This window comes from Crinia signifera, chromosome 11 (assembly GCF_055691185.1).
Source record: "Crinia signifera chromosome 11, ASM5569118v1, whole genome shotgun sequence".
Lineage (NCBI taxonomy): Eukaryota > Metazoa > Chordata > Amphibia > Anura > Myobatrachidae > Crinia > Crinia signifera.
Window position 1 is genome coordinate 50,253,414 of NC_139227.1, and position 26,650 is coordinate 50,280,063.

The 26,650-nt window shown below is 48.1% G+C and overlaps 1 protein-coding gene across 1 annotated transcript; it reads right to left on the bottom strand.

Annotated features, from left to right (window-relative positions):
• Positions 1–2,663: 2,663 nt before the first annotated feature.
• LOC146044968 (carbohydrate sulfotransferase 5-like) lies at positions 2,664–16,638 on the bottom strand. Its single transcript, XM_083163648.1, has 2 exons — positions 16,476–16,638; positions 2,664–4,151 (listed from the first exon to the last, which is right to left on the bottom strand). Exons 1-2 carry the CDS (start codon positions 16,618–16,620, stop codon positions 2,971–2,973), a joined length of 1,326 nt encoding a protein of 441 aa, XP_083019774.1. The 5' UTR covers positions 16,621–16,638; the 3' UTR covers positions 2,664–2,970.
• Positions 16,639–26,650: the final 10,012 nt, after the last annotated feature.

Consider the following 26,650-nt stretch of genomic DNA (forward strand, 5'->3'; position numbering starts at 1 on the left):
ATAACTCTGCTCAGTGTCCTCTGCAAAGATGGATACTTTGCTGAGTAACCCCATCCCAATATCGTTAATAAAAATGTTAAATAAAATGGGCCCAAGGACCGAACCCTGTGGCACCCCACTTAATACCGGTATCATATTTGATTCTGCACTGCTCACGACCACTCTTTGTTCTCTATTACACAGCCAGTTCCCTACCCATCTACAGATATTTGCCCCTAATCCTAGGTCCTCCATTTTATTTATCAACCTCCTGTGTGGTACTGTATCAAAAGCTTTAGCAAATCTAGGACATCACATCTACAGCGTTTCCATTATCAAGGTTTTTGCTAATGTCCCAGTAGAAGCCTAGTAAATTTGTCTGGCATGAACAATTTTTCACGAACCCATGCTGGTTAGTGCTGAGCAAACTAGGAAGGTCTAAATATTCCTGGATACCATCCCTTAAAAATCCTTCAAATATTTTACCCACTATTGATGTTAAGCTCACCAGTCTCTAATTTGCCGGGCCGTCCTTTTTTGAATATTGGTACTACCTCATCTATTCTCCAGGCTTTTGGTACCTTACCTGATGATAGTGAGTTATCAAAAATGTAATATAGAGGGGTCGCTAGTTCCACCCTTAATTTCATTAGTACCCTAGGATGAATCCCGTCTGGCCCTGGTGATTTGTTTGTTTTGATTTTGCTGAGCCTCAATATTATCTCCTCAATCGTGAAATCAATATTGAGATCCGGCTTGTTTGCCTCGCTTGTGGTACATGTGCGTTCCACTGCCTGCTCTCCCCTAGTAAACACTGATGAGAAGAACCCATTTAGCAGTTCTGCTTTTCCCTTATCTTACATAAAACTTTTACCAGTGATATCGGTTAGTGGGCCTATTTTCTCTTTAGTTATTCGTTTACTATTTGTATACTTGAAAAACTTCTTAGGGTTGGTTTTGCTTTCAGTGGCTATGCTATTCTGTGACTCTAGGTCGACAGTCATAAGGTCGACCACTATTGTTCAACAGTCAAAAGGTTGACAGGGTTTAAAGGTTGACAGTCAAAAGGTCCATAGGGTTTAAAGGTGGAAAGGGTTTAAATTGTCAACAGGGTCAATAGGTCGACATGAAAAAAGTCAACATGCATTTTTAAACTAAATTTCATGCCCTATCATCCACTAGGGCTGTGGTAGCCAACCCTAGTCCTCGAGAGCTACCAACAGTGCATGTTTTGCAGGTCTCCTCACAATCACAAGTGATCTAATTAGCTCCACCTGTGTATCTTTTAAAATGTGTCAGTGATTAATGAGTGCAGCTGTGCAGCAGCTAGGTTGTCTGGAAAATGTGAACTGTTGGTAGCTCTCGAGGGCTAGGGTTGGCTACCACTGCACTAGGGCATGGAGGGAGAATAAAATAGTGTGCCGAGTGCAGCAAGTCACAGAGCCCGAAGCATGGCCAGCGTAGCGAGCCATGCGAGGGGACGCGGTACACTTATACAGTGTCCATGTCGACATAGATACCCTAAAAACATTAAAAAAACTCATGCCGATCTTTTTTATTTCCATGTCGACCTTTCCAAAGTTGACGTTTTCAGCCTGTCGACATTTTAGCTGTCAACCTTTCGATCCTGTCGATCTTTTGAATGTTGACCTTTAGACCCTGTCAACCTTGTTACTGTCGACCATTAGTGATCGACCATATGATTGTAGATGTTTTATACCATAATCTAACATGTGAGGATCTGCCGCAGTACCAGTAACTGACAACAGGTGGCAGTATATGGTTACCGATGACAACCTGCGCTTTTCCTTCCACTTTCTAGTCTGCAATCAACATTTTGCTGGGGTCAAGTCATTCTAGAATAACCGGAATGGGATAATTCATCAGACTGCATTTAGGACTACAAGCATTAGGTCTACACCATTAGGTCGACTTGCATTTAGGTCGACCTGACTGAAGGTCGACAGGGTCATTAGGTCGACATGTGTTAGGTCGACATGGGTTAGGTTGACAGGGTCATTAGGTCGACAGGTATAAGGTTGACAGGGTCATTAGGTCGACAGTGAAAAAGTCGACATGGTTGTTTCTTTTTCTTTTTTTTATTGTTTTTTTCAAGCGTCGACACAGTCAACATAGCACCACGTCCCCTCGCATGGCTCGCTGCGTTTGCCATGCTTCGGGCACGGTGCCTCGCTATGCTCGGCACACTATTTTATTCTCCCACCACGCCCTAGTGGGTGGTAGGGCATGAAATACCGCCTATCGGCACATGTCGACTCATGAAACAGTCAAATGACCCCATTTCGACCTTTTGCCTGTCGACCTTCCCCATGTCGACCTAATGACCCTGAAGACCTTATAAAAGTCGACCTAATGACCCTGTCGACCTAATGACCCCGTCGACCTAAATGCATGTCTACCTAAATGCAGGTCGACCTAGTGGTGTAGACCTAATGCTTGTAGACCTAATATCTTATAATACTACCTGTGTATTTGAAATTTGGCAATGTGTATGCACCTGGATGTACATCTGTCAAAAGCGGGAATTTGATGGCGATCCATACTCTATTTCTGTCACTGTTTGAGCTCATGCATGTGCGCTATATAATACAAATACATCGGCTCTCATATCTAAACCAGACAAAAGGTTTTTTTCTTTTTCTTTTTTATTTTAAAGGTGTATGTATCATTTGCCTCAATAAAATATAAAACTAAAACCATCTCTGAAAATTGTACACTAGATAATTATCATAAATTACGGAGAATAAACACTTTAATTCTATAAATTACATTGGCTAAACCATAAATATCCATATTCTGCGTTCCTACAAGTAGAGTTATGTTATAATGTTTAACGTCCAAATACGGTCAGACTCTCACGGAAACAATGTCTTTGCCAGGTCACAGAGTTAAAATCTGTATAAAAGAACCAACGAAAATAAAAAAAACAGTGAGTAAGAAAAGTGCAATAGTCTTGTCCTTGTCTGGGGGTTACGACCAGCTGAAATGATGCTGCCGCCTTGGTAGAACCACATCCGTGGATAAGGCCCTCTGCTCAGCCTCAGAGTCCACCAGCTGGTACCCAAACATGTTCATGGCCCCCTTACAAATGTCCTGTATCTTCCTCACCTTCTGAAACGGAAGAATCTTCCTCCAGGCCTGAGAGACGTTGGCAGCATTGCGAGATGTGATGACAAAGGCCTCCTTAATGGTACCAGGGCTCCTGCCATGAGTGAGGGAGTAGATCCACTTCTCCAGCTTGTCCGTTAGCTGTAAGTGGGCAAATTTGTACATCTCCTTGATCTCCGACAAGGGGTCTCGAACCACGTCTTCATACCTCACCAGCATGTAGCGGTCTTTCAGGAAGCTGGGAGATTTGTAGGTGGCTGTTTCATACATCTGGACGTTACTCCGGCAGATTTCTTGGATCACCCGGAACTTGGTGTCATCAACTGTGGTCCCGTTTGTGTTCAGGACAATGCCATTGTCTCTGGTAAATGATGTCTTTGATTCTTCACGGGATTTGACAACGGCCCTGGGGTCCCGGACTAAGTGGATTATTTTCAGGTTCAAGGAGGGATCAGTGAGGAGGGGGTACAGCACTTTTAAGTCAAAGAACCGAACTTCTTTTATGACTACATGACTGTACGTGTTACATGTTTGCTCCACTTTGTTAAAAGGATATTTTCCACAAAGGACTTTGCACGTTGTCTCGTTAGAGATATGGTCGCGGGAAAAGAACTTGCAGGCTGGCGTCGAACATAACGCCCTGCTGACCGCCCACTGGAACAGGTACGAAACATTCCTCTCTTTGGGCATGTAGGAATCAAAAACAGACATGTCACAGAGGAACACGGACCTCACCAAGTCCCTCACCGCCATGTGCAGGACATGGGCACTGTTATAAAACATAGTCACCCACACGTGCCACGCTGGCTCCATCAAGTAGAAGACTTCGGGGTGCTGGCTGAATATTTGGCCCACGAAAGATGAGCCTGACCTCCAGGAGGAGAGGATGAGCAGGTGGACCTTCTCTTTACCGTCGGTGTCCGAGAGGTGAGCATTCTGTCGGGAGTACAGGAAGAGCAGAAACATGGTTTGAACCACGAGCAGCCCGGTAGCCACGGAGCCATTCATCCGTAACTTGAACATGACTTTCACGTGAAGAACCACTGCATAGGAAGAGGATGAAAAGTTAGAAGGATGCATAACGTATATAACAGCAATATGATCACACATTTCACCAACAAGTCACACACAGGCAAGTGTAATATATATATATTATAAAATGATATTGTATCATTGATAAGGGATTGTTACAGTGGTTAGCATTAATGTTTGACGTGGGTAAGGAGGAGGCAGATAGCCGACTCTGCAGCTTTATATATACTGCACGTCGTCTAAGGGAAGGGGTCCTGTGCTCACCCCTCCCACACCCAGCACAGGCCATGCCCAGACCCCTCCGGCCAGCTGCTGCTGGGTATTTGGTAAAACCATGTATATTTGGATGAGTGCGCCATTATATATTGCATGTTGTATTACGAATTCCTTATCTCCTGATTATGTACTAAGCACATGCTGCTGTGAGAGCTATCGGGGACCAGTACAGTGAGGACCCATTGGGCGAGCCAAGAACGAAGGCGAACAAAGTGTTAATGGTACCCAGCTCCGGTACTCCTAGAGATTCCCCAACTTGCTGCTTCTCTCCCATCCCCGGGGGAACACATGACAGAGGTGGAACATATATGAAGGGAGTCTTATTATGTTCCAAGCGTTTCTCACATACGTGTCCCCTGATTCCCACATTACTAAGCTCCACAGAGGGCTGCTAGGTGGAATTTTGTGTGTTTGCATTTTGTGTGTTAATGTTTTATCTCACAATTATTTCACATCCAACAGCTAAATAGCTTAAATTTACTGTAGTGATTGCAGTGTAATCCTGCTCAGTACCACTGGAGGGCAGTGTTTATCTCTCCAGACTTAATTTCAGTAAAACTTTGAAGACAGGACACAGAGTAATCCCTGAATGCTCTTAGTAGTGCCATAACTAGATATTTTGGTGCTCTGTGCCAGAAAGGGATTTGGTACCCTCTTAATACCTGGACACGGTGCACAAAACCTCCCTTCCTGCAGCCTAACCCTCCACTCTAGTGGATGCGCTGTCCCATTAAACCCATCGGCAGTCTTCATTCTCCTCCTCAATCCTCAGGGTTACCCGGATCACACTGATACGGAGATGAAGACTGCCCATGGATTTAATGGATAAAAGCAAAATAAGACCCAAAACTAACATTATACTATGGATAGCTTTCCTTCTAACAGAACCACAAGGCTGGCCATTCCTTACTGACACCTATAAAATAATGTTTTGGTAAGACGCAGCTCCAGTAGAGGAGAGAGTTAGGCTGCAGGAGGGGAGGTTAGGGATAGGCTGTGGGAGGGGAGGGTTAGGCTGTGGTGGGGGAGGTTATGGTTAGACTGCGGTAGGGGAGGTAAGGGTTAGGCTGCAGGAGGGTTAGGTTGCTGGGAGGGGAGGTTAGAGTTTGGCTGCTGGAGGGGAGGTTAGGGTTAGGCTGTGGTGGGGAAGGTTAGGGTTAGGCTGCAGGAGGGGAGGTTGGGATGCAGGAGGGGAGGTTAGGGATAGGCTGTGGTGGGGAAGGTTAGGGTTAGGCTGCAGGAGGGGAGGTTAGGGTTAGGCTGCAGGAGGGGAGGTTAGGGTTGGGATGCATGAGGGGAGGTTAGCGTTAGGCTGTAGGAGGGTAGGTTAGGGTTAGTCTGCAGGAGGGGATGTTAGGGTTAGGCTGCAGTAAGAGGAGGTTAGGGTTAGGATGCAGGAGGGGCGGGTTAGGCTGCAGGGAGGGGATGTTAGGGTTAGGCTGCAGGAGGAGATGTAAGGATTAGGCTGCAAGAGGGGAGGGTTTGGATCAGGCTGCAGCAGGGGAGGTTAGAGTTAGGCTGCTGGAAGGGAGGTTAGGGTTAGGTTGCAGGAGGGGAGGTTAGGGTTAGGCTGTAAGAGGGAGGTTAGGTTTAGGCTGCAGAGAGGGGAGGTTAGGGTGAGGCTGCTGGAAGGGAGGTTAGGGTTAGGTTGCAGGAGGGGAGGTTAGGGTTAGGCTGTAGGAGGGAGGTTAGGGTTAGGCTGCAGAGAGGGGAGGTTAGGGTGAGGCTGCAGGAGGAGATGTTAGGGTTAGGCTGCAGGAGGAGAGGGATTGGATTAGGCTGCAGGAGGGGAGGTTAGAGTTAGGCTGCTGGAGGGGAGGTTAGGGTTAGGCTGTAGGAGGGGAGGGTTAGGCTGCAGGGAGAGGAGGTTAGGGTTAGGCCGCAGGAGGGGCGGGTTAGGCTGCAGGGAGGGGAGGTTAGGGTTAGGCTGCAGGAGGAGATGTAAGGATTAGACTGCAAGAGGGGAGGGTTTGGATTAGGCTGCAGGAGGGGAGGTTAGAGTTAGGCTGCTGGAGGGGAGGTTAGGCTGCTGGAGGGGAGGTTAGGGTTAGGCTGTAGGAGGGGAGGGTTAGGGTGCAGGGAGAGGATTAGGGTGAGGCTGCAGGAGGAGATGTTAGGGTTAGGCTGCAGGAGGGGGTTTAGGCTGCAGGGAGGGGAGGTTAGGGTTAGGCTGTAGGAGGGGAGGGTTAAGCTGCAGGGAGGGGAGGTTAGGGTTAGGCCGCAGGAGGGGCGGGTTAGGCTGCAGGGAGGGGAGGTTCGGGTTAGGCTGCAGGAGGAGATTTAAGGATTAGGCTGCAAGAGGGGAGGGTTTGGATTAGGCTGCAGGAGGGGAGGTTAGAGTTAGGCTGCTGGAGGGGAGGTTAGGGTTAGGCTGTTAGAGGGGAGGGTTAGGGTGCAGGGAGAGGATTAGGGTGAGGCTGCAGGAGGAGATGTTAGGGTTAGGCTGCGGGAGGGGAGGTTAGGCTGCATAGTTACATAGTAGATAAGGATGAATAAAGACTTGTAAAAGAGTGTGAGTCATTTTTAAAGACAGAATATGATTCTTATTAGTACCCTTGGATGTTTTTATCCAATATATGTTTGTCCAACCTTAATTTAAAAAAAAAATTGTGTCCACCGACACCACCTCTCCAGGAAGAGAGTTCCACAGTTTGACTGCTCTGACCGTAAATAATTTTTTTCTTTTGAGGGAACAAAATCTTCTTGCCAGCAATAACTCCATTCAGGGTGGGGAGGTTAGGGTTAGGCTGCAGGAGGGGGGGGTTAGGCTGCAGGGAGGGGGGGGTTAGGCTGCAGGGAGGGGAGGTTAGGGTTAGGCTGCAGGGAGGGGAGGTTAGGCTGCAGGAGGGGAGGATCTGGTTAGGGTTTAGGCTGTCGTAGGGGGGAGTTTAGGTCAGACAGCAATAAATAGTGGGGCTCCATAAGGAGGGCAGCGGAAACGGCTAAATTGTCATGTTAATGTTGCTATATAGGCCCCACAATAATTTCCCATATGTAACATTTTACCACAGTTGTCATAACCTTGAGTGAAGACGTATGTGAGAGAGGGTGTGACCTTTATGTTTGTACATTATGGATAAGAAGTGCGAAACATTCTGCAAAGGGCAAAACCATTTCCAGGTAACTCCACCACTGATTGTATCTATAGGAAGAGCACTTAAGGCTGATCACTAAACTAAGTCTGAACTTTGGGACTTCAGTGGGGCGGGGCCGAGGATCGAACTCATGAGATCTGTAACCTTTGCAATAAAAAAAAAAACATTTCTTTTATTTATTTATAATCACTTTTCTTTGTTCCAGTTAGAAAAGGCCAGGAGCTCGGGGTATTGTGACACTTCACAGAACAGTGTGGGAGGGGAATTACCTTCAAAAGGTTCCATGTTAATGATCCTCAGATGTAAACTCTGCCATGGTTACAGGAAAAGCATTGTGCACCAACTGTAGCCCTTCCTACACTGACGCACCAGTACATAATGGTCGTTACTTGTAACCAAATGAGGGCTGACATTAGGACTGGCATTAGCCTCATAAAGACAGGTAAGACGGCAGAAATGGAGATATTGCTGACATGTGACTCATCGCCATCCAAGAACTACAAATACCCTATTGTATGAAACTATGCGGCGGGGAGAGAGGTATTTCAGGATACATTTCACTTTCTATGTGCTAACCTCTCAATAGAAGCATCCAGGGCCGGCGCCACCACTAGGCAGCTCTAGGCATTTGCCTAGGGCGCCGGCACCTGGAGGGCGGCAGCTCGCCCCTCACCCCCAGCGAACTGTGTAAAAAACTTGCGTCCCCGGCGTCCCTGCAGTGCTGTAGCGTGCTGGGGTGTCCGTGCCGTGGGGGAACCTGCGGCGCTGTCATTGTGTATAAAGCTGGCTGCGGCCGGCAGGGTCCCTGCAGTGAATAGAAAATAATTAGCGCTATGCGCGCGGCGGCGCGGGAAGCGCTAGTTATTTTCTATTCACTGCAGGGACCCGGTGTAAGGCTTCTCAGCACCCTAGGCAAAACTTCAACCTACTCCCCCCCCCCCCCCAAAAAAAAAATGATATGGTCCTCCCAGCCCCCCGGGAAGGTGGACAAGTCCCCTGCTTTCCCCTGAGGCCCTCTGCACCCTTTCCTTTGACACCCACAACAAAGTACAAGTAGGAGGGGGAAGCAATGTAGGGAAGTATGTCTCAAGGGAAAGTATGAAGGTGAGGTCTTAGAAGTTCCACAGCAGCCACCTGCATTAAGTACAACAAGGATCCTCATAGACATCCTTGATTTTTTTATTTGCAGACTTGGTGGCGCCCCCCCAGATCCCGGTGCCCTAGGCAGATGCCTAAAGCTGCCTAATGGTAGAGCCGGCCTCGCCCACGGCACGGACACCCCTGCCCGCTACTGCACTGCAGGGATGCCGGGGCCGCAAGTTTTTTACACAGGTACCACCCCCCCTTCCCCCCTGGCACCGGGGCGCCCCCACCCCGACTCGCCTGGGGCGCTCCGGTGCCTTGCACCGGCCCTGGAAGCATCTATTGCAACATGTGTGCAGTTCCCAACCGGTCCCTGCTAAAGACTTATAGGACATACAAACGCTTCCATGTGGACTATTTTCTATTTGATTCTACATTCGATTTCTATTTGATCTGGATGCGCGGTCCCGCGGCATCAAAATAAAAGAGGAAAATAGACCGTGCAGGCAAGACTATATAGTACAGATCTGTGGACAATATCGCCTAGTGTATGCACTCCCTGTCCTTAACGATGCCCACTCCCACGCATCCTTAACAACCCCTTCACCCATCCAGCACCGCCTTGGAGCCAGAATCGGCCAGTGTATATGCAATTGCCGATGCCTGACCCCCTCCCCCAACGCCGTCAATATCTGCGTTGGGGGGCATCGGCTTTAGCATATGATTCAGGTCTGTAAATATTCTGTGAGACATCTGTAGGAGATAGATCCCTGACATTAGCATCAGAGAAGACCCAAGCACTGTGATGGACAGAAAGCATTGGTCGCCATTCACAATAGTAACAGGTTCTGGCCAGCATAGGTTGGCCGTCGGACTCGGATTGCTGAGTCCAGGAGGTCTGCGTCAGATGTCAGGCGCCACCCCTTGGGGTGATAGGGGGCCCACCTTATTAAAGGTCATCAGGCGCCACCCCTTGGGGTGATAGGGGGCCCACCTTATTAAAGGTCATCAAGCAGGGGTGGGTTGAGAATGCCGCCTGGCTCTGCATCCTACAGGGAGACAGGTACAGAATGCCTCCCAGGCACTCTGATTGTGAATTACACACCATGGAGTGGTCAGACAGCATTCTCTACCTGTTACCAGCCTGGAGCCAGAGAAGGGGCTATAAAGCATGTGGAGAGATGATGCAGGGCTGGAGGAGAGGTAACTATTTGTAATTTGCCCATGGATGGGTGAGATTGGTGCATGGATTTTCCCAGGACCCACAATGCTGGTAATTCAAAATAGCCATGCTGTTCAACCGCAGAACTCAATGGAAAATGGTCATAGGTCAGCATTATACACACAGGGATAATACAGCTTATACACATGACATAAGCGCCAGTCGTATGAACAAATCACTTTGTATTACTTTTGTGGGAGTATTTTGGAGTAAGCCACTTGGGGACATCTGTCTATGTCACACCGTGCTACAGTCTCACTGATTGGGCTGCCAGGATTTGGGGTCTGTGGAGTCCTTTCCTTATCTTGTTTATACAATATCTGGTACTTGTGTACTATCACGGCACCTATCGCATCGCAGACCATAAGGCATGCGATGGTATGCGATGCGATGCAACAAGATGTCCCCCGATGTCATACAATGTTAAAATTGTATAGCATTGTATATGGCATACAATGCCATACAATGCGATGCGATTTTAAATAGTATAAGCACCCTAATGGGGGCTTACAATGTTAAATGCACCCCTGAGCCACCCCCACTATGAACGTGAACCCGAAGCGTGGCGAGCACAGCGAGCCCGCGAGGGGCAGCGTTATGCGTCCTACAACTTTTTCATACCCCCACTATCCACGTAGGCGTGGAGTTGATTTTATATAGTGTGGTGAGCGCAGCAAGCCCCGCGAGGGTACGGGAATACATGTAAAGGCTCAGTGGCTCGCCACACTATATAAAATCAACTCCACGCCGACGTGGATAGTGGGGGTATGAAAAGGTCGGAGGACGAGCACCGCCGCGCTCGCCACACTTCGGGTTCACGTTCATACTGGGGGTGGCGTCTGGGTGCATTTAACATTGTAAGCCCCCATTAGGGTGCTTACACAATTAAACATTGTATAGAGGGCTTATACCATTTTAAATCGCATTGCAGTGCATCGCGTGTATGGCATGCGATACGATTATATGGTGTGCGACCAAATATCGTGGGCGCCGTGCTAGTACACAATTACCCAATATCCTTATTTGTGTAATTTCTGTTTATTCATCATCTCATGTAAAATATAAACAAACCTAATAACAGGATATTATACGGCCGCAGTAGCAGCAGTTCACTAAGCAGCGGTGGTTCTCCTTAATGTCACCTGACTGAACGAATCCCCTCGGGGCCATATAAGTGTATGAGAACACATCCCCTCGCATGCAGCCATAGGGGAGTGAAATTATTTGTTGGTCGCTGACGATCGAATGATTTCTCTCCCATTTGGAAATATAAGTCAGTCTGAACTGACTTATTTCCATAGGTGTCCGCTGAAGACAGGTACTGACGTCATGTGATGCCTCCAGCAGGCATCGCCCTGCTTACTTTTCATGGAAATGCCCATAAAATGCTGCCTGTCCCCTGCTGTGGCGCAGATTCCACCCCCTGGTCCCTCCCACCCGGTGAGTGCAGAAATGCACATCCGCAAACCCCGACTATTGGGGCTGGGGACAACTTCGCATAACAACAAGTGATCCTGAATTGGCCCCAATGTGTACAGGCAAAACAACACAAATCACTTAATGAAAATATAAAGCAAAACAAGATGTCATAGTGGAAAAGGACAGAGGTTCTCATTACCAAGGAGCACAGGTAGATGTCATAGCAGTATAGGAGAGAGGGCCTCATTACCAAGGAGCACAGGCAGATGTCATAGCGGTAAAGGAGAGAGGGCCTCATTACCAAGGAGCACAGGCAGATGTCATAGCAGTATAGGAGAGAGGGTCTCATTACCAAGGAGCACAGGCAGATGTCATAGCAGTATAGGAGAGAGGGTCTCATTACCAAGGAGCACAGGTAGACTTCATAGTGGTAAAGGAGAGAGGACCTCATTACCAAGGAGCACAGGTAGACGTCATAGCGGTAAAGGAGAGAGGGCCTCATTTCCAAGGAGCACATGTAGACGTCATAGCGGTAAAGGAGAGAGGGCCTCATTACCAAGGAGCACATGTAGACGTCATAGCGGTAAAGGAGAGAGGGCCTCATTTCCAAGGAGCACATGTAGACATCATAGCGGTAAAGGAGAGAGGGCCTCATTTCCAAGGAGCACATGTAGACGTCATAGCGGTAAAGGAGAGAGGGCCTCATTTCCAAGGAGCACATGTAGACGTCATAGCGGTAAAGGAGAGAGGGCCTCATTTCCAAGGAGCACATGTAGACGTCATAGCGGTAAAGGAGAGAGGGCCTCATTACCAAGGAGCACAAGTAGACGTCATAGCAGTAAAGGAGAGAGGGCCTCATTACCAAGGAGCACAGGTAGACGTCATAGCGGTAAAGGAGAGAGGGAGGACAGGAGAAACCCGACATCAGGATCCCGACTGTTAAAACACCGACGGCCGTCAGCTATTCTCCCTCGTGGGGTCCACCCTATACGTGCCCGCAGCGTGGCGAGTGCAGCTTGTTGCACTGGCCACGCTGTCTGAGTCCGGCCAGTCGGGATCCCGACGTCGGGCTAATGACTGTCGGGATCCCGACTGTCGGAACGGCATACCACACCCGTCATAGCGGTAAAAGACAGAGGGCCTCATTACCAAGGAGCACAGGTAGACGTTTATAAACTTAGGGTACACAAAGAAGACTATATGGAACAGATCAAAACTATGACCCCCCCACATCCTATAGTGGGCTGGATGTTTGGAAATCCTCCATGGACACCAGATCGCGGCCAAATGTTGTTTGTTTGAGTAGGATAATATTAAAGGTTGTTAGGCACAAGAGTGACATTGTGCCATGAAAAACACATGGCGACCTTTTTCAGGTGTCCACCATTGACACATCAACCTTATGTCGACCTTTTGTCAATGTCAACCTTTTACATGTCAACCTTGTTCCGGTCAGTCATCCATGATTGACCCATCATCTGGATAGCAATATTACATGAGAAATAACCATGTTATGATCCAGTGGGGAGCAGATAGGAACAAACCGATTTCCAGTGAGTTGGAATTTCTCTGAAGCCCAGATGAGAGTTCTATTGAAGATGGAATGTTGCCCATAGCAACCAGATTCTATTATCTAATCTAGAAGGTGCTAAATAAGTCAAATCTGCTTATGTGCACTTATGCCCCATTACCATGTAACTATGCACTAACGTTCCATTACTAGGTTACAATGCACTAACGCCCTATTCAGTGGTCGAAGTGGAAATTTTGAAGTGGGGGTATGGAAATTTTGAAGTGGGGGTATGGAAAAGTAAAGAGTGAATATAGTGCGCACCTTCGGACACCCCCCTGTCCATCAACGTCCCCTGCCAGACTGCCCCGTTGTACAGGGGTATTACAAAAGCACAATATGCGCTGCTTTTTTTTATCTTCAGATTAAAGTGGCGGTATGGCATACCCCCGTATACCGCCCCACTTCGACCACTGGCCCTATTACTATGTTACTACGCACTAACGCCCCATTACTACGTTTCTGCACACCAACGCCCCATCTTACTACGCAATAATGCCCCATTACTATGTTACTACGCACTAACGCCCCATTACTATGTTACTAGGCACTAAGGCCCCATTACCATGTCACTGCACGCTAATAAACCATTACTATTTTACTAGCCACTAACGCCCCATTACTATGTTACTGTGCACTAAAGCCCCATTACTATGTTACTAGGCACTAACGCCCCATTACCATGTTACTGTGCACTAACGCCCCATTACTATGTTACTGCGCACTAATGCCCCATTACCATGTTACTGCGCACTAACGTCCAATTACCATGTTACTGCTCACTAAAACCCCAGTACCATGTAATTGTGCACCAAAGCCCCATTACTATGTTACGGCGCACCAACGCCCCATTACCATGTTAATACGCACTAACGTCCCATTACCATGTTAAGACGCACTGACGTCCCATTACTATGTTAATACGCAGTAATGCCCCCTTACCATGTAGCTACGCACTAACGCCCCATTACCATATTACTATGCACTAACACCCCATTACCATGTAACTACGCACTAACGCCCCATTACCATGTAACTAAGCACTAACGTCCCATTACATGTTACTGGGCACTAATGCCCCATTACTATGTCATTAACGCCCCATTACCATGTAACTACGCACTAACACCCCATTACCATGTAACTACGCACTAACGCCCCATTGCCATGTAACTACGCACTAACACCCCATTACCATGTAACTAAGCACTAACGTCCCATTCCCATGTTACTGGGCACTAATGTCCCATTACATGTTACTGGGCACTAACGTCCCATTACATGTTACTGGGCACTAACGTCCCATTACATGTTACTGGGCACTAACGTCCCATTACATGTTACTGGGCACTAACGTCCCATTACATGTTACTGGGCACTAACGTCCCATTACATGTTACTGGGCACTAACGTCCCATTACATGTTACTGGGCACTAACGTCCCATTACATGTTACTGGGCACTAACGTCCCATTACATGTTACTGGGCACTAACGTCCCATTACTATGTTACTGTGCACTAACGCCCCCTTATCATGTAGCTACGCACTAACACCCCATTACCATGTTTCTGTGCACTAACGCCACATTACCATGTTACTGCACACTAACACCCCACCCCATTACCATGTTACTGTGCACTAACACTCCATTACCATGTTACTATGCACTAACGCCACCATGTTACTGCGCACTAATAAAAAATGACCATGTTACTAGCCACTAACGCCCCTTTACCATGTTACTGTGCACTAACGTCCAATTACCATGTTACTGCGCACTAAAACCCCATTACTATGTTACTAAGCACTAACACCCATTACCATGTCACTGTGCACTAACGCCCCATTACCATGTTACTATGCACTAACGCCACATTACCATGTTACTATGCACCAACGCCACATTACCATGTTAATAAGCACTAACGTCCCATTACTATGTTACTGTGCACTAATGTCCCATTACTATGTTATTGTGCACTAACGTCCCATTACATGTTACTGGGCACTAACATTACATTACTATGTTACTGGGCACGAACGCCCCCTTACCATGTAGCTACGCACTAACGCCCCCTTACCATGTAGCTACGCACAAACGCCCCATTACCATGTAGCTACGCACGAGCGCCCCATTACCATGTTACTCTGCACGAACGCCCCATTACCATGTTACTCTGCACGAACGCCCCATTACCATGTTATGGGTCACCACACACAGTGCAGGTGACACAACCACGCCACAGACACACAGCGCAGTGCCTTGAGTCCTGTTGGAAAAAGTGTGCTATATAGATGAAACTTACTTACAGGTGACGCAACCACACACACAGTGCAGGAGATACACACCACACACACAGCGGAGGAGACACAACCATACCGCACACACAGCGCAGGAGGCACACACATCACACACAGTACGTAGGTGACACAACCAAACCACACCACACACACAGAGCGCAGGTGAACACACCCACACCGCACACACTGCGCAGGTGACACAACCACACCGCACACCCTGCGCAGATGACACAACCATACTGCACACACTGCATACTTGCCTACCTGACCCTCTCCATGCAGGAGAAAATGCTCTGCTCCTGGACTTCCCTGGTAATCACCTGTGGTGAAACAACTTTACCTAGCTCCCCACAGGTGATGGCAATCATACATTACCAGGGAAGTCCAGGAACAGAGCATTTTCTCCCGCATGGAGAGGATCAGGTAGGCAAGTATGACACACTGCGCAGGAGGCACACACAGCGCAGGTGACACACACCACATAACGCAACAGCAGTAATGATAATAGTAATAGGAGTATGAGGCAGATACATCCCCTGACAGATGGCAGCTGGCACCCCTTCACAGAGGTACAATGAGGCACATAGGTACACTAAGGTACATAGAGGTACACTGAGGCACAGGGGTACACAGAGTAAGATAGATGTACACTGAGGCACATAGGTACATACAGGTATACTGAGGCACAGGGGTACATAGAGGCACATAGGTACGTACAGGTATACTGAGGCACAGGGGTACATAGAGGTACACTGAGGCACAGGGGTACACAGAGTAAAATAGATGTACACTGAGGCACATAGGTACATACAGGTATACTGAGGCACAGGGGTACATAGAGGCACATAGGTACGTACAGGTATACTGAGGCACAGGGGTACATAGAGGTACACTGAGGCACATAGGTACATACAGGTATACTGAGGCACAGGGGTACATAGAGGTACACTGAGGCACAGGGGGTATATAGAGGTACACTGCGACACACAGCTGTACAGCTGTACACGGAGGTACACTGAGGCAAAAAGGTACACAGAGCATACCTCACAACATGACCCTCACCAGGAGGGACACAGTGCTCTGTTTCTGGACATCCCACTTAATTTATGATTGCCGCCACCTGTTTCAAACAGGTTAATTACTCAGAAAGGTGCTTCACCAAAGGTGATGGTAATCCTAAATTAAGAGGAAAGTCCAGGAACAGAACATCGTGTCCCTCCTGGAGAGGGTCATGTTGGGAGGTATGCTTGATACACTGAGAAACGCAGCTGTACACGGAGGTACAGTGACTGAGGTACACAGAGGCGCACATACGGGGCTAGACCCAGGCACAGGTACGGGCAGGATGATACATAAGCGGTACTCACCTCTCCTCGTCTCCCCGCACAATGAGCCGCATTCAGACGTGGCCGCGGGTCTCAGGGGCTGGGCGGGGGCAGCGGCCGGCGCCGCCCTCACTGGGGTCTCCCCTGGCAGTGACGCCCTTACTGGGGTCTCCCCGGGAAGCTGCATCCCCGGGAGGAGGGCAAATTCTGCAGGACAGAGGGCATCAGGGGGACATAGTGACAGGACAGGGGGTACGAGGGCATCAGGGGGACACAGTGACAGAACAGGGGGGACATAGTGACAGGACAGGGGGCACAGGGACATCAGGGGGACACACAGTGACAGAACGGGGTACAATGGCATGGGGGCGGGGGCAGTGACAGAACAGGGTGGACAAGGGCATCAGGGGGACACAGTGACAGGACAGGGGGGACATAGTGACAGGACAAGGGGTACAGGGACATCAGGGGGGGGGACACAGTGACAGGACAGGAGGTAGAAGGACGTCAGTAGGGGACAAAGTGACAGAACAGGGGGGACAAAGTGACAGAACAGGGGGTACAAGAGCATCAGGGGGACAAATTGGCAGGACAGAGGGTACAGGGACATCAGGGGGGACACAGTGACAGGACAGGGGGCACAAGAGCGTCAGGGTGATACAGTGACAGAACAGGGGGGACATAGTGACAGGAACATCAGGGGCGACACAGTGACAGGACATGGTGTACAAGGGCATCAGGGGGGCACAGTGACAGGACGGGGGGACATAGTGACAGGACAGGTTGTACAGGGACATTAGGGGGGGGGGACAGTGACAGGACAGGGGTACAGGGACATCAGGGGGGGGCACAGTGACAGGAGGTAGAAGGACATCAGTGGGGGACACGGTGACAGGAAAAGAGGTAGAGGGACATCAGTGGGGACAAAGTGACAGGACAGGGGTACAAGGGCATCAGGGGGACACAGTGACAGGACAGGGGGTACAGGGACATCAGTGGGGACACAGTGACAGGACAGGGTACAAAGGCATCAGGGGGACACAGTGACAGGACAGGGGGTATAAGGACATCAGGGGAGGACACAGTGACAGGACAGGGGGTATCAGGAGAAGTAGGGTCATAAAGGGACAATGTCGCTTATTGGCCATAAGTTCGCACCCAGCCTGAGGCAATCCTATGAAAACAAGAAACAGATGAAGCAGCTGAGCAGTGACTCTGTTGAATGAGCACATTCGAGTGCATGGGGAGTACGATGGAAGTCGCCCATAATTACAGCTGCACTTCGTGCAGAGAACAAAAGTACTAATTCGGCAAGATTATAAAGGTGCCAACACACTAGAAAGATCTGAGATCTTAAATTGTTCGCATAAATTAGCCTTCAAATCTTTTGTCTGTCCTGGACAAAAGATTTCAGGCAAGCTCACATCTTTACCAAAGATTTTTCTTAAGATCCCGTGTGCATTCCTATGGATCTTTTGTTAAATCTTCTGATCTGACATGCCGCATGAAAGATCAGAAGATTAAGCAAAAGATCCACGGGAGCGCGCATCGGACCAATATCGGCCGATTATCTGTAAACATCGGATGATATATCGGCCGATGAATCGAAAAATTGGCCAAAAAATCGTTCTAGTGTGTGGGCACCTTTACTCTCAAGGGTGTAGGCATAGAATGGGAATGTGTGTGCTGAGCGTAGCGTGCCATGTGAGGGGATGCAGTACACTTAAGGTGCATACACACTGTACAATTTTCTTGACCAATTGTTTTGACCAATTTTGTTCATTTCAGCCATTCTGAACGAAATTGGTCAAAATATCTTTCAGTGTGACTGCGGCGAACGACAAGTGATGATGCGCATATCCGCCAGTTGTTCATTAAGATTGTTCGTCAACATGGTTATTAAAACCCGTGAAAACTCATGTCGACCACTACCACATCGACCTTTTGACAATGTTGATCAAGTGCACCTTAATCCTCACCCCTTGCTTCAACTAGAAAAGATTAAAGCACTAAATATAGGCAACCCTATGAAGATTCAAGATCGTCAACCGAGTCTACATAAGAGCAGAAGAGCAAGTCATACCAATCCTAGAGAAAACATGGAGTGACCCTAGAGGCAGGGGTGCCGAGAGAGGGGGGGAGCAGGTACAATTTACCCGGGCCCGGGCCTGTCAGGGGGGCCCTGGTCTGGACACACAGGTTTTTTTTTTATTTGGTGGCAAGTACCCCCAACAAGACCCATTCCATAAGGTACAAAATGCTCTGTTTCTGGACTTCCCTGACAGTGGTAGTTACAGAGGTTGGACTCCAGCACAGTCCAAAATTCAAAGAGGGGGGTCATATCAACTGCCAATGAGTCCAGGACAGTGATGATTGGGGTGGCAGTATATGTGACCCCCCCTTTTGAATATTGGACTGTGCTGCAGGCTCACATCTGTAATTGCCACTGACAGGGAAGTCCAGGAACAGAGCATTTTGTACCTAATGAAATGGGCCATGTTGGAGGGTATGTGTAAATCCTTTGCAAGGAGCATGTAACCCCTGGCAGAGCATGTAAATCAGGGCAGACAGGTTAATCCCTGGCACAGAATGTTAACTCCTGGCAGAGCATGTTAACCCTTGGTAGAGCATGTTAACTTCTTAATATGCAATGAGCATTACAGTGTGTGGCATAACATGTAATGAGCATTATGGCATGTGGTATAATATGTAATGGGTGTGTTACATGTGTAATAGACATTACAGTGTAAATTTTTGTACGTGTATCCACCTTGGAAGCAGTGGCGTAACACCGGGTCCGCAGAGTGTGCGGGGATCTCCGTCCGTGGGGGCCCCAGGAAGTTGTTGTACTGGGGCCCAGGATTTCTCTTGGCGGCCCTGCCTAGAGGCGCAGGAAGAGCAAAGGATCTCAGGACAAGGTTTAACCCTCTCCCAAGGTAATAAACAAATTGGCCCCCACAGGGAAAAAAAATCAAACATATTGGCCCCACAGGAAAAAACTCGAACATATTGTCTCCAACAGAAAAAAATGTAATAAAAAATAAAATTGTCTTCAGCAAAAACTATATATTAAATAGCCCTAGCCCCCCAAATAAAGGATGAGATGTCAGTGTAGAGCTCCTGCGCTTTCTGTGCCCTCAGCCCATCACCGGGACAGTGGGCAGCTCTGGGTATCACTATGCCCGCTAGCCTTGGTTGATAGAGAAACCCAGCACCGGTCGCAGTGCCCCCAGCCAATCACCTGTGACAGCCCAGCCAATAAAAATCTGACTGATTCCTATTGGCTGTTGTCACAGTGACAGCAGGGGTTTTGGCTAGCTGCACAGCTAGGAGGTAATAATCGCCCTGATTCTGAACAATTTTGGTAGATATTGACCATTTTTCGCTGGAAGACCCAGCAATATTAGCCTTGCCACCGTATACGACAGTGGGCACAACATCAAGTACGTGTTCTGTACGCCTCACACTCATTTTACTTCTGTGTGTACTCAGGGAACCTACCAGTTATATTGGGGGAAATTTACTAAAGGAAATTTGTAAAAAAATAGGTGTATTTGTATCCAGAAATACACTTATTTTTGACATTTTCTATCCCGAAAATACGGCAATTTGTATTCCTATAGATGTGCTATCAATACGAATACGAATTGCCGTATTTTCGGGATAATAAATGTCAAAAATAAGTGTATTTCTGGATACAAATACACCTATTTTTTACAAATTTCCTTTAGTAAATTTCCCCCATTACGTCATAAGAAGATGGTATATTTACACAGCACAGACAGCATGTGCGGGTGGAATGTTTGCTGCAAACACAGACATTTGTGCAAGGTGTTCCATTGCTATGGGGTCCTGAGGCTTAGGGGGGCCTGGACCCAGGGTATAAAGTTGCATACCTATTTCCCAGATTTGCCTTTTAAGCAACTGGATCGGATCCATTGTCCAGCCTGAAGTGTGTGACATTACATAAACCTCTGAGCGTCTGATGCTCCCGCCATTCTTTTAACCCTAACAGACTAAGAAACCCACCATTGAAACCGCCCCTCCCTTTTCCCTTCACCTGGAATAATCAAACTGAGTCATTTATTTTGGCGAATTAAAGGTCACATTTATTAATCAGATTACAAATATAATCTTACTCGCTTAGGTGGCAAAGATAGCACTGCGGTCCACCAGCCCTCCAACGTAACTGAATCAAGCCGCCCGGGGAGGGGGGCCCCTTCTCGCAACTGAAACCTGTACCCGCCCGGGGCCCCCCAATTGCCCCCCTCGACGCCAGGCCTTGGATCTTGCACCCCCTCTTCTGGGGTGCCTCCGTTTCCTGGCGCCAAACTTTGGCTGGCCCGCAGTACTTCCGCCTCTGTTAAGACAATCTCTGCTGTATCTAGCACCGCCCAGGGTCCCCCAATTGCCCCCTCCGATGCCAGGCCTTGGATCTTGCACCCCCTCTTCTGGGGTGCCTCCGTTTCCTGGCGCCAAACTTTGGCTGGCCCGCAGTACTTCCGTTTCTGTTAAGACTATCTCTGCTGTAACTAGATGCTGTTTGGATGTTGCTCCTTCTTCGTCCAAGGGTGGGTGGGTGGGACAATCCTTCCTGCGTGCCCTCTTGCTCTCTCTGATCCTCCCCCATACCTGTCCTGTCCTTAAGTATGGGTCTACTCCCATGGGGAGGCGCCTATTACCTGCTTCTCTCTTTCCTTCCCCCTATTCAGTTCCTGCTACCTCCCTGCCCCCATCCTGATAACAGCTAGACAATGGGAGCACATCATGGCCTTTGGTAGCCCAGACTTAATAGTTTATGGTCTCTCCTGGCTATTCGCCGTTCGCTCCTTTTAAACCTCTGAGCGTCTGATGCTCCCGCCATTCTTTTAACCCTAACAGACTAAGAAACCCACCATTGAAACCGCCCCTCCCTTTTCCCTTCACCTGGAATAATCAAACTGAGTCATTTATTTTGGCGAATTAAAGGTCACATTTATTAATCAGATTACAAATATAATCTTACTCGCTTAGGTGGCAAAGATAGCACTGCGGTCCACCAGCCCTCCAACGTAACTGAATCAAGCCGCCCGGGGAGGGGGGCCCCTTCTCGCAACTGAAACCTGTACCCGCCCGGGGCCCCCCAATTGCCCCCCTCGACGCCAGGCCTTGGATCTTGCACCCCCTCTTCTGGGGTGCCTCCGTTTCCTGGCGCCAAACTTTGGCTGGCCCGCAGTACTTCCGCCAACGCTAGGTTCCTAGAACCATAGCCCGCCACCTCACCGTGACCTTCCCTCGCCCTATTAATCTAGAACCTACATGTAACCATCTGCACGCTCGTCTCTGCTCCTGAACTGAACTGCTTCCCCACCGTATCTCACCCTTGGACCCTGTTCTGGGAGTCCCCATTTTCCTCCTGTAAAGAAAACAGACCGCTGGAGACCCCTGTTCCTGAAGGGTGTTGCGAATGCCTCTCTGAGCATCACTGCCTTAACAAGCTCTTTGCATGCGCCCTTTACTGCCGCCATGAGCTGCAGCTTCTCCCTGACACAGGCGCTAACGAGTCTTTCACCAGCTTGTTCATGCCATCTTCACAACCTTCCATAAATGCGGTGGACATGTTAAACCTTGCGGCTGCGCATGTGATGCCGCTTCCCTAAAGGCTTCCAACTTTCCCCTTGAGTAGGCATCCGCTCTGATGTTATCTACCCCTGGGACGTGCTTGGCGCGAAAGTTAATGTTGTGCCGCAGGAAAACCAATACCAAATGCCTTATCAGGTTGATCGCTAGTGGGGAGAAGGCACTCTGCCTGTTGACTGCTTGAACCACCCCCATGTTGTCACACCAGAAGGTTATTTCCTTGTTGGCTAACCTGTTACCCCACAACTCCAACACTACTATGATCGGGAATAGCTCTAGCGGCAGCATGTTCCTTGTCAGCCCTGTTCCGACCCAGCTCTGCGGACACTGGGATGCGCACCATTCTCCCACGAGATATGCCCCAAAACCACAAGACCCTGCTGCATCGGTGTACAGCTGCAGCCTCAGGCGGTGCCGGAGAGATGCGAATACCATTAAATTCCCTTAGAAATGTTTCCCACATCAACATGCCTTCTCTGATTTCTGTTGTCAGCTTAATCGGATGATGCGGCTTTCTTACCCCTGCTGTGGCCCTTTCCAGTTGTCGGCAGCAGGGCAGGCGACAGGGGGGGGGTCACTTGTACCGGGTCTCAAGCTTGTGAGGGACCCCAAGGTTCTGAGGGACTCGGGGGCTATAAGCATGGCTGTGTCAGTGCAGTGCCTAACAATGGTTTAAAAGGCACCTGCCTGGATTCCTGGGTACTTGACTGGAACCTCACTCCGATATTAGTGAATATTAATTCTATTTCCTTTGTAACAATAAAAAACATGTTTAATATGCATAATACTAACAATGTTCTGCTCAAGGGGGCGGGGTATTGGGCCCCCTAGATATATCAGTGTACCAGGCCCCAAGATTTCTGTTGCCAGCCCTGGTCGGCAGAAGATTCTGCTCATTGGGATAACCCTGCATGTGAAATCCAGTGACCCCAGCAATGATTGGAGATGTTTCAGTGTAATCTTGTCTGCTCTGGCATGCTCCCCAGTCTGCCTCATAATGCCAGCAACCTTGTCCTCTGGTAACCTACACAGCCTGTCGGTGGTATCTATTTCTATTCCCAGATACGGCAGTTTGTTCATAGGCCCCTCTGTTTTCTCCGTTGCTATGGGAACCCCAAAAGTGTGGAACAGCGCCTACATGGATTTTAACAAACGCTCGCATGTGTCAGTGTTCGCCTGGCTGACCCTTAGAAAGTCCTCCAGATGGTGCGCAAATGTCCTGCAGCCTGTCCCCACCTCAACGCACCAGTGCAGGAACGTGCTGAATTTTTCAAAATTGGCGCCATCCATGGGTAAGCATAGATCCACATAATAACTGCCCTTGAACTTTAGTCCCATGAATCCGTGACTATATGGGTGAAGGGGGAGGAGCCTAAATGCTGATTTGATATCTTCCCCAATTGGGCCCGTACCCCGCAGCTGCGCACTATTCTGAGCGCCTCTTGAAAAGACTGGTAAGCGACGCTGCACTGTTGCTTTTCCAAGGCATCGTTCACTGATTTTCCTGCTGGGAATGACAGGTGTTGGATGAGCCTGAATTTCCCATGACCTGGCCTTTCGGCATGCGCTTTGGACTCCCTGCGCTAACACGTCTCCGACTGACCGGCAGCTGCTCCGTGGCGCTGTCACTAATGCTTTCTTCGCTATGGCAATACAATACTTTATGCACATACAATGTATGGGCCATTGGAACCTGGTTATACCATCATTTTGCCACCACACTAGAACTCATTCCTGTCAAGAAAGAGTCCGTTTGCATACTACGCTTTCGGCATTGCCGTAGCTCAGCGTCCGTCAGGGTCATCAGCCTGCCCACCTCCTCCGATCATTAGGCATCTGCATGTGGAAGAAAAAGGGTTGCACTGCGAGGTGACATAAAGCATGTTAGTTTGTTCTGTGTGTAAATACGTTGGACCATGCAGCCTCCCAAACCTGAGCAATAATCCTATAATGCCACCTCCATGCATTCTCCTTTTTCCCTTTTCTACCCTGCCTCTATCCATATACAAGTGACTGAATAGCTACCCCCATGGAAATTTGTAACATCCCATGAAGCCCCGTTGGCATTGGACATTTCACTAAGCTGTTTACCACCCAAGTCACACAAAATGACTTTCATTTTACTGTGATTATTCTGCTTTGCTTATTCCTTTTCCGAATTTCCATCACATTCCGCCTAATTGGCAAGCTAACGTGCACTGAGCGGTTGGTTACCTGTACTGTGCAGTTATGTGTGCACCCATTTATTTATTTATTTTTTAATGTATAATCTGTTAAAAGGGCCCATCTACTTTGCACCCAGCGTCAGCAGTATTACTTCCCTGCTAAGGCCAAGCATGTACCCCTTAAAAACTTAACTTATAAACTTAGTTGCTGTGAGAACTATGGTTCCACCCCTGTGCCCTAATTATATTCATTACTTCTTATACATTAATTGACTTAACAAAATTCTAAACAGCAACAGATTTTGTATACAGCAGCAGATTAACCCAGCGCTTTTCATGCAATAACAGTAAGTTTGGATCTGCCAAAGATATAAAAGTCTAATATGAAGTAAAATGCTTATGCACAACCGTAATGAATTCACTTATTAATCTCCTGTACTACTATTCTTATTGTACATACCCGCATGTAACAATGAATTTACTAATTTGTATGTGACACCATATTATATTACTGACTGCAGCTTAATGTAACCTGTTACCATTTATCATTCCCCCAATCATCAACATCTTTGTAATACTGTCTATTATACCCCTATGATGCCTTGCACGCTGAAAATTGCACCACATAATGAATTTTCTTGCCTTATATTGCATTATATTAACTTCAAAAACAAAACCATGTGTTCCCATATTTGCATTCTGCCTATCTAAACTTATGCTTTGCCATATCCTAATAACAGTGCTGCACAATATTATATTATGTTACTTAAAACTATGTAATTCCCCTATACATGTGATCTGAAATAACTCAGATCTGTAATCATACATTTCATGTTTGTACGGCGCTGCAAAACACTTGTGGCGCCTTATAAATAATACTATGATAATAATATGGTTTACATTGCTGGGCAGCCAATGTTTGCTCTGCCTGGTGGGCGGGGTAGGTGAAGGTATTGTCATGATATCTGCATGCTATGCTATGTAAATAAGCCCTCAGTAATTTAATTAGGGGGAGGGGGGAAAGGGGACATTGTTTGCAACTTGCCTGAATTCTTTGGGCCTAATTCTTTGCTGTTTTTCTAAAGGCTGCAGCAGGTATAATAATAATAAATCCATAAGTACTAATTGTTTGGCCTTAAACTACTGTGCATTGATTTAGGTGCGTTTATTCCTTAGGAGAAAGTTACCCGGCATAATATATAAACATGTGATAAAATTCTTGCTGCATTAAAGATTGAATTCATAAAATTACAGAGACATTGGGAGTTTGTAGCAGGGTAGCAGGGTGCCTAATATGGAATTAAGTAAAAGAATAAGAAGGAATACAATTGCAAATAAATATTCCCAGATATACCCCAAATAACTAACCCCAGATACTTATCCTAATATTTCTGGTTCACTATTTGGGATTCTGGATGTTCTTGCTGGATAAAGACAATCCTTACTGCGTGCCCTCTTGCTCTCTCTGATCAATCCTTACTGCATGCCCTCTTGCTGGATAAAGACAATCCTTACTGCATGCCCTCTTGCTGGATAAAGAACATCCTTACTGCATGCCCTCTTGCTGGATAAACACAATCCTTCCTGCGTGCCCTCTTGCTCTCTCTGATCCTCCCCCATACCTGTCCTGTCCTTAAGTATGGGTCTACTCCCATGGGGAGGCGCCTATTACCTGCTTCTCTCTTTCCTTCCCCCTATTCAGTTCCTGCTACCTCCCTGCCCCCATCCTGATAACAGCTAGACAATGGGAGCACATCATGGCCTTTGGTAGCCCAGACTTAATAGTTTATGGTCTCTCCTGGCTATTCGCCGTTCGCTCCTTTTTGTCAGTGGGAAGAGTATGTAGCTGATGTTACAATGGTAAGGGGACACTGTAATGTGGTAGAATCTGTTGCCATCAGGCTTCTATTGGCTAGGTAACCTTCTACCCACCCTATCAATAACGTCTAGCCTGGGGGTGGGCAAAGGATGAGCTAGCCAATAGCAAGAGGTGGGCTGATTAGGAGTCTCTGCAGGCCACCGATAGGGAGTCCTGGAAGGCAATGTTTGTCAGTGTTTGGGGAGCAGTTCTTGTGGCCCCTTATTACAAATCTGCAGTTCTCTCTGATGGGGAGGGGAGCAGAGCCGAATTTCTCATTAGGCACGTGAGGCACGTGCCTAGGGGCGGCACATGTTTGGGGGCGGCACTTGGATGCCTGTGATAGTACTGTCAGCCCAAAATGTACCAATAACTGCAAAATATCCACTGTACTGTACTATATTCCATCTTAAATAGAGTGTAAATGGATAGGACATGCAGATACTGCCCCTATAAACTGTCCTACTTAGTAAACATTATTGTTGTGCCTAGGGGCGCCCTCATCCCTAAATCCGCCCCTGGAGGGGAGTGTGCATCTGTAGCGCATCTGTAGCGCAGCCCCCTGTCTGCATAGC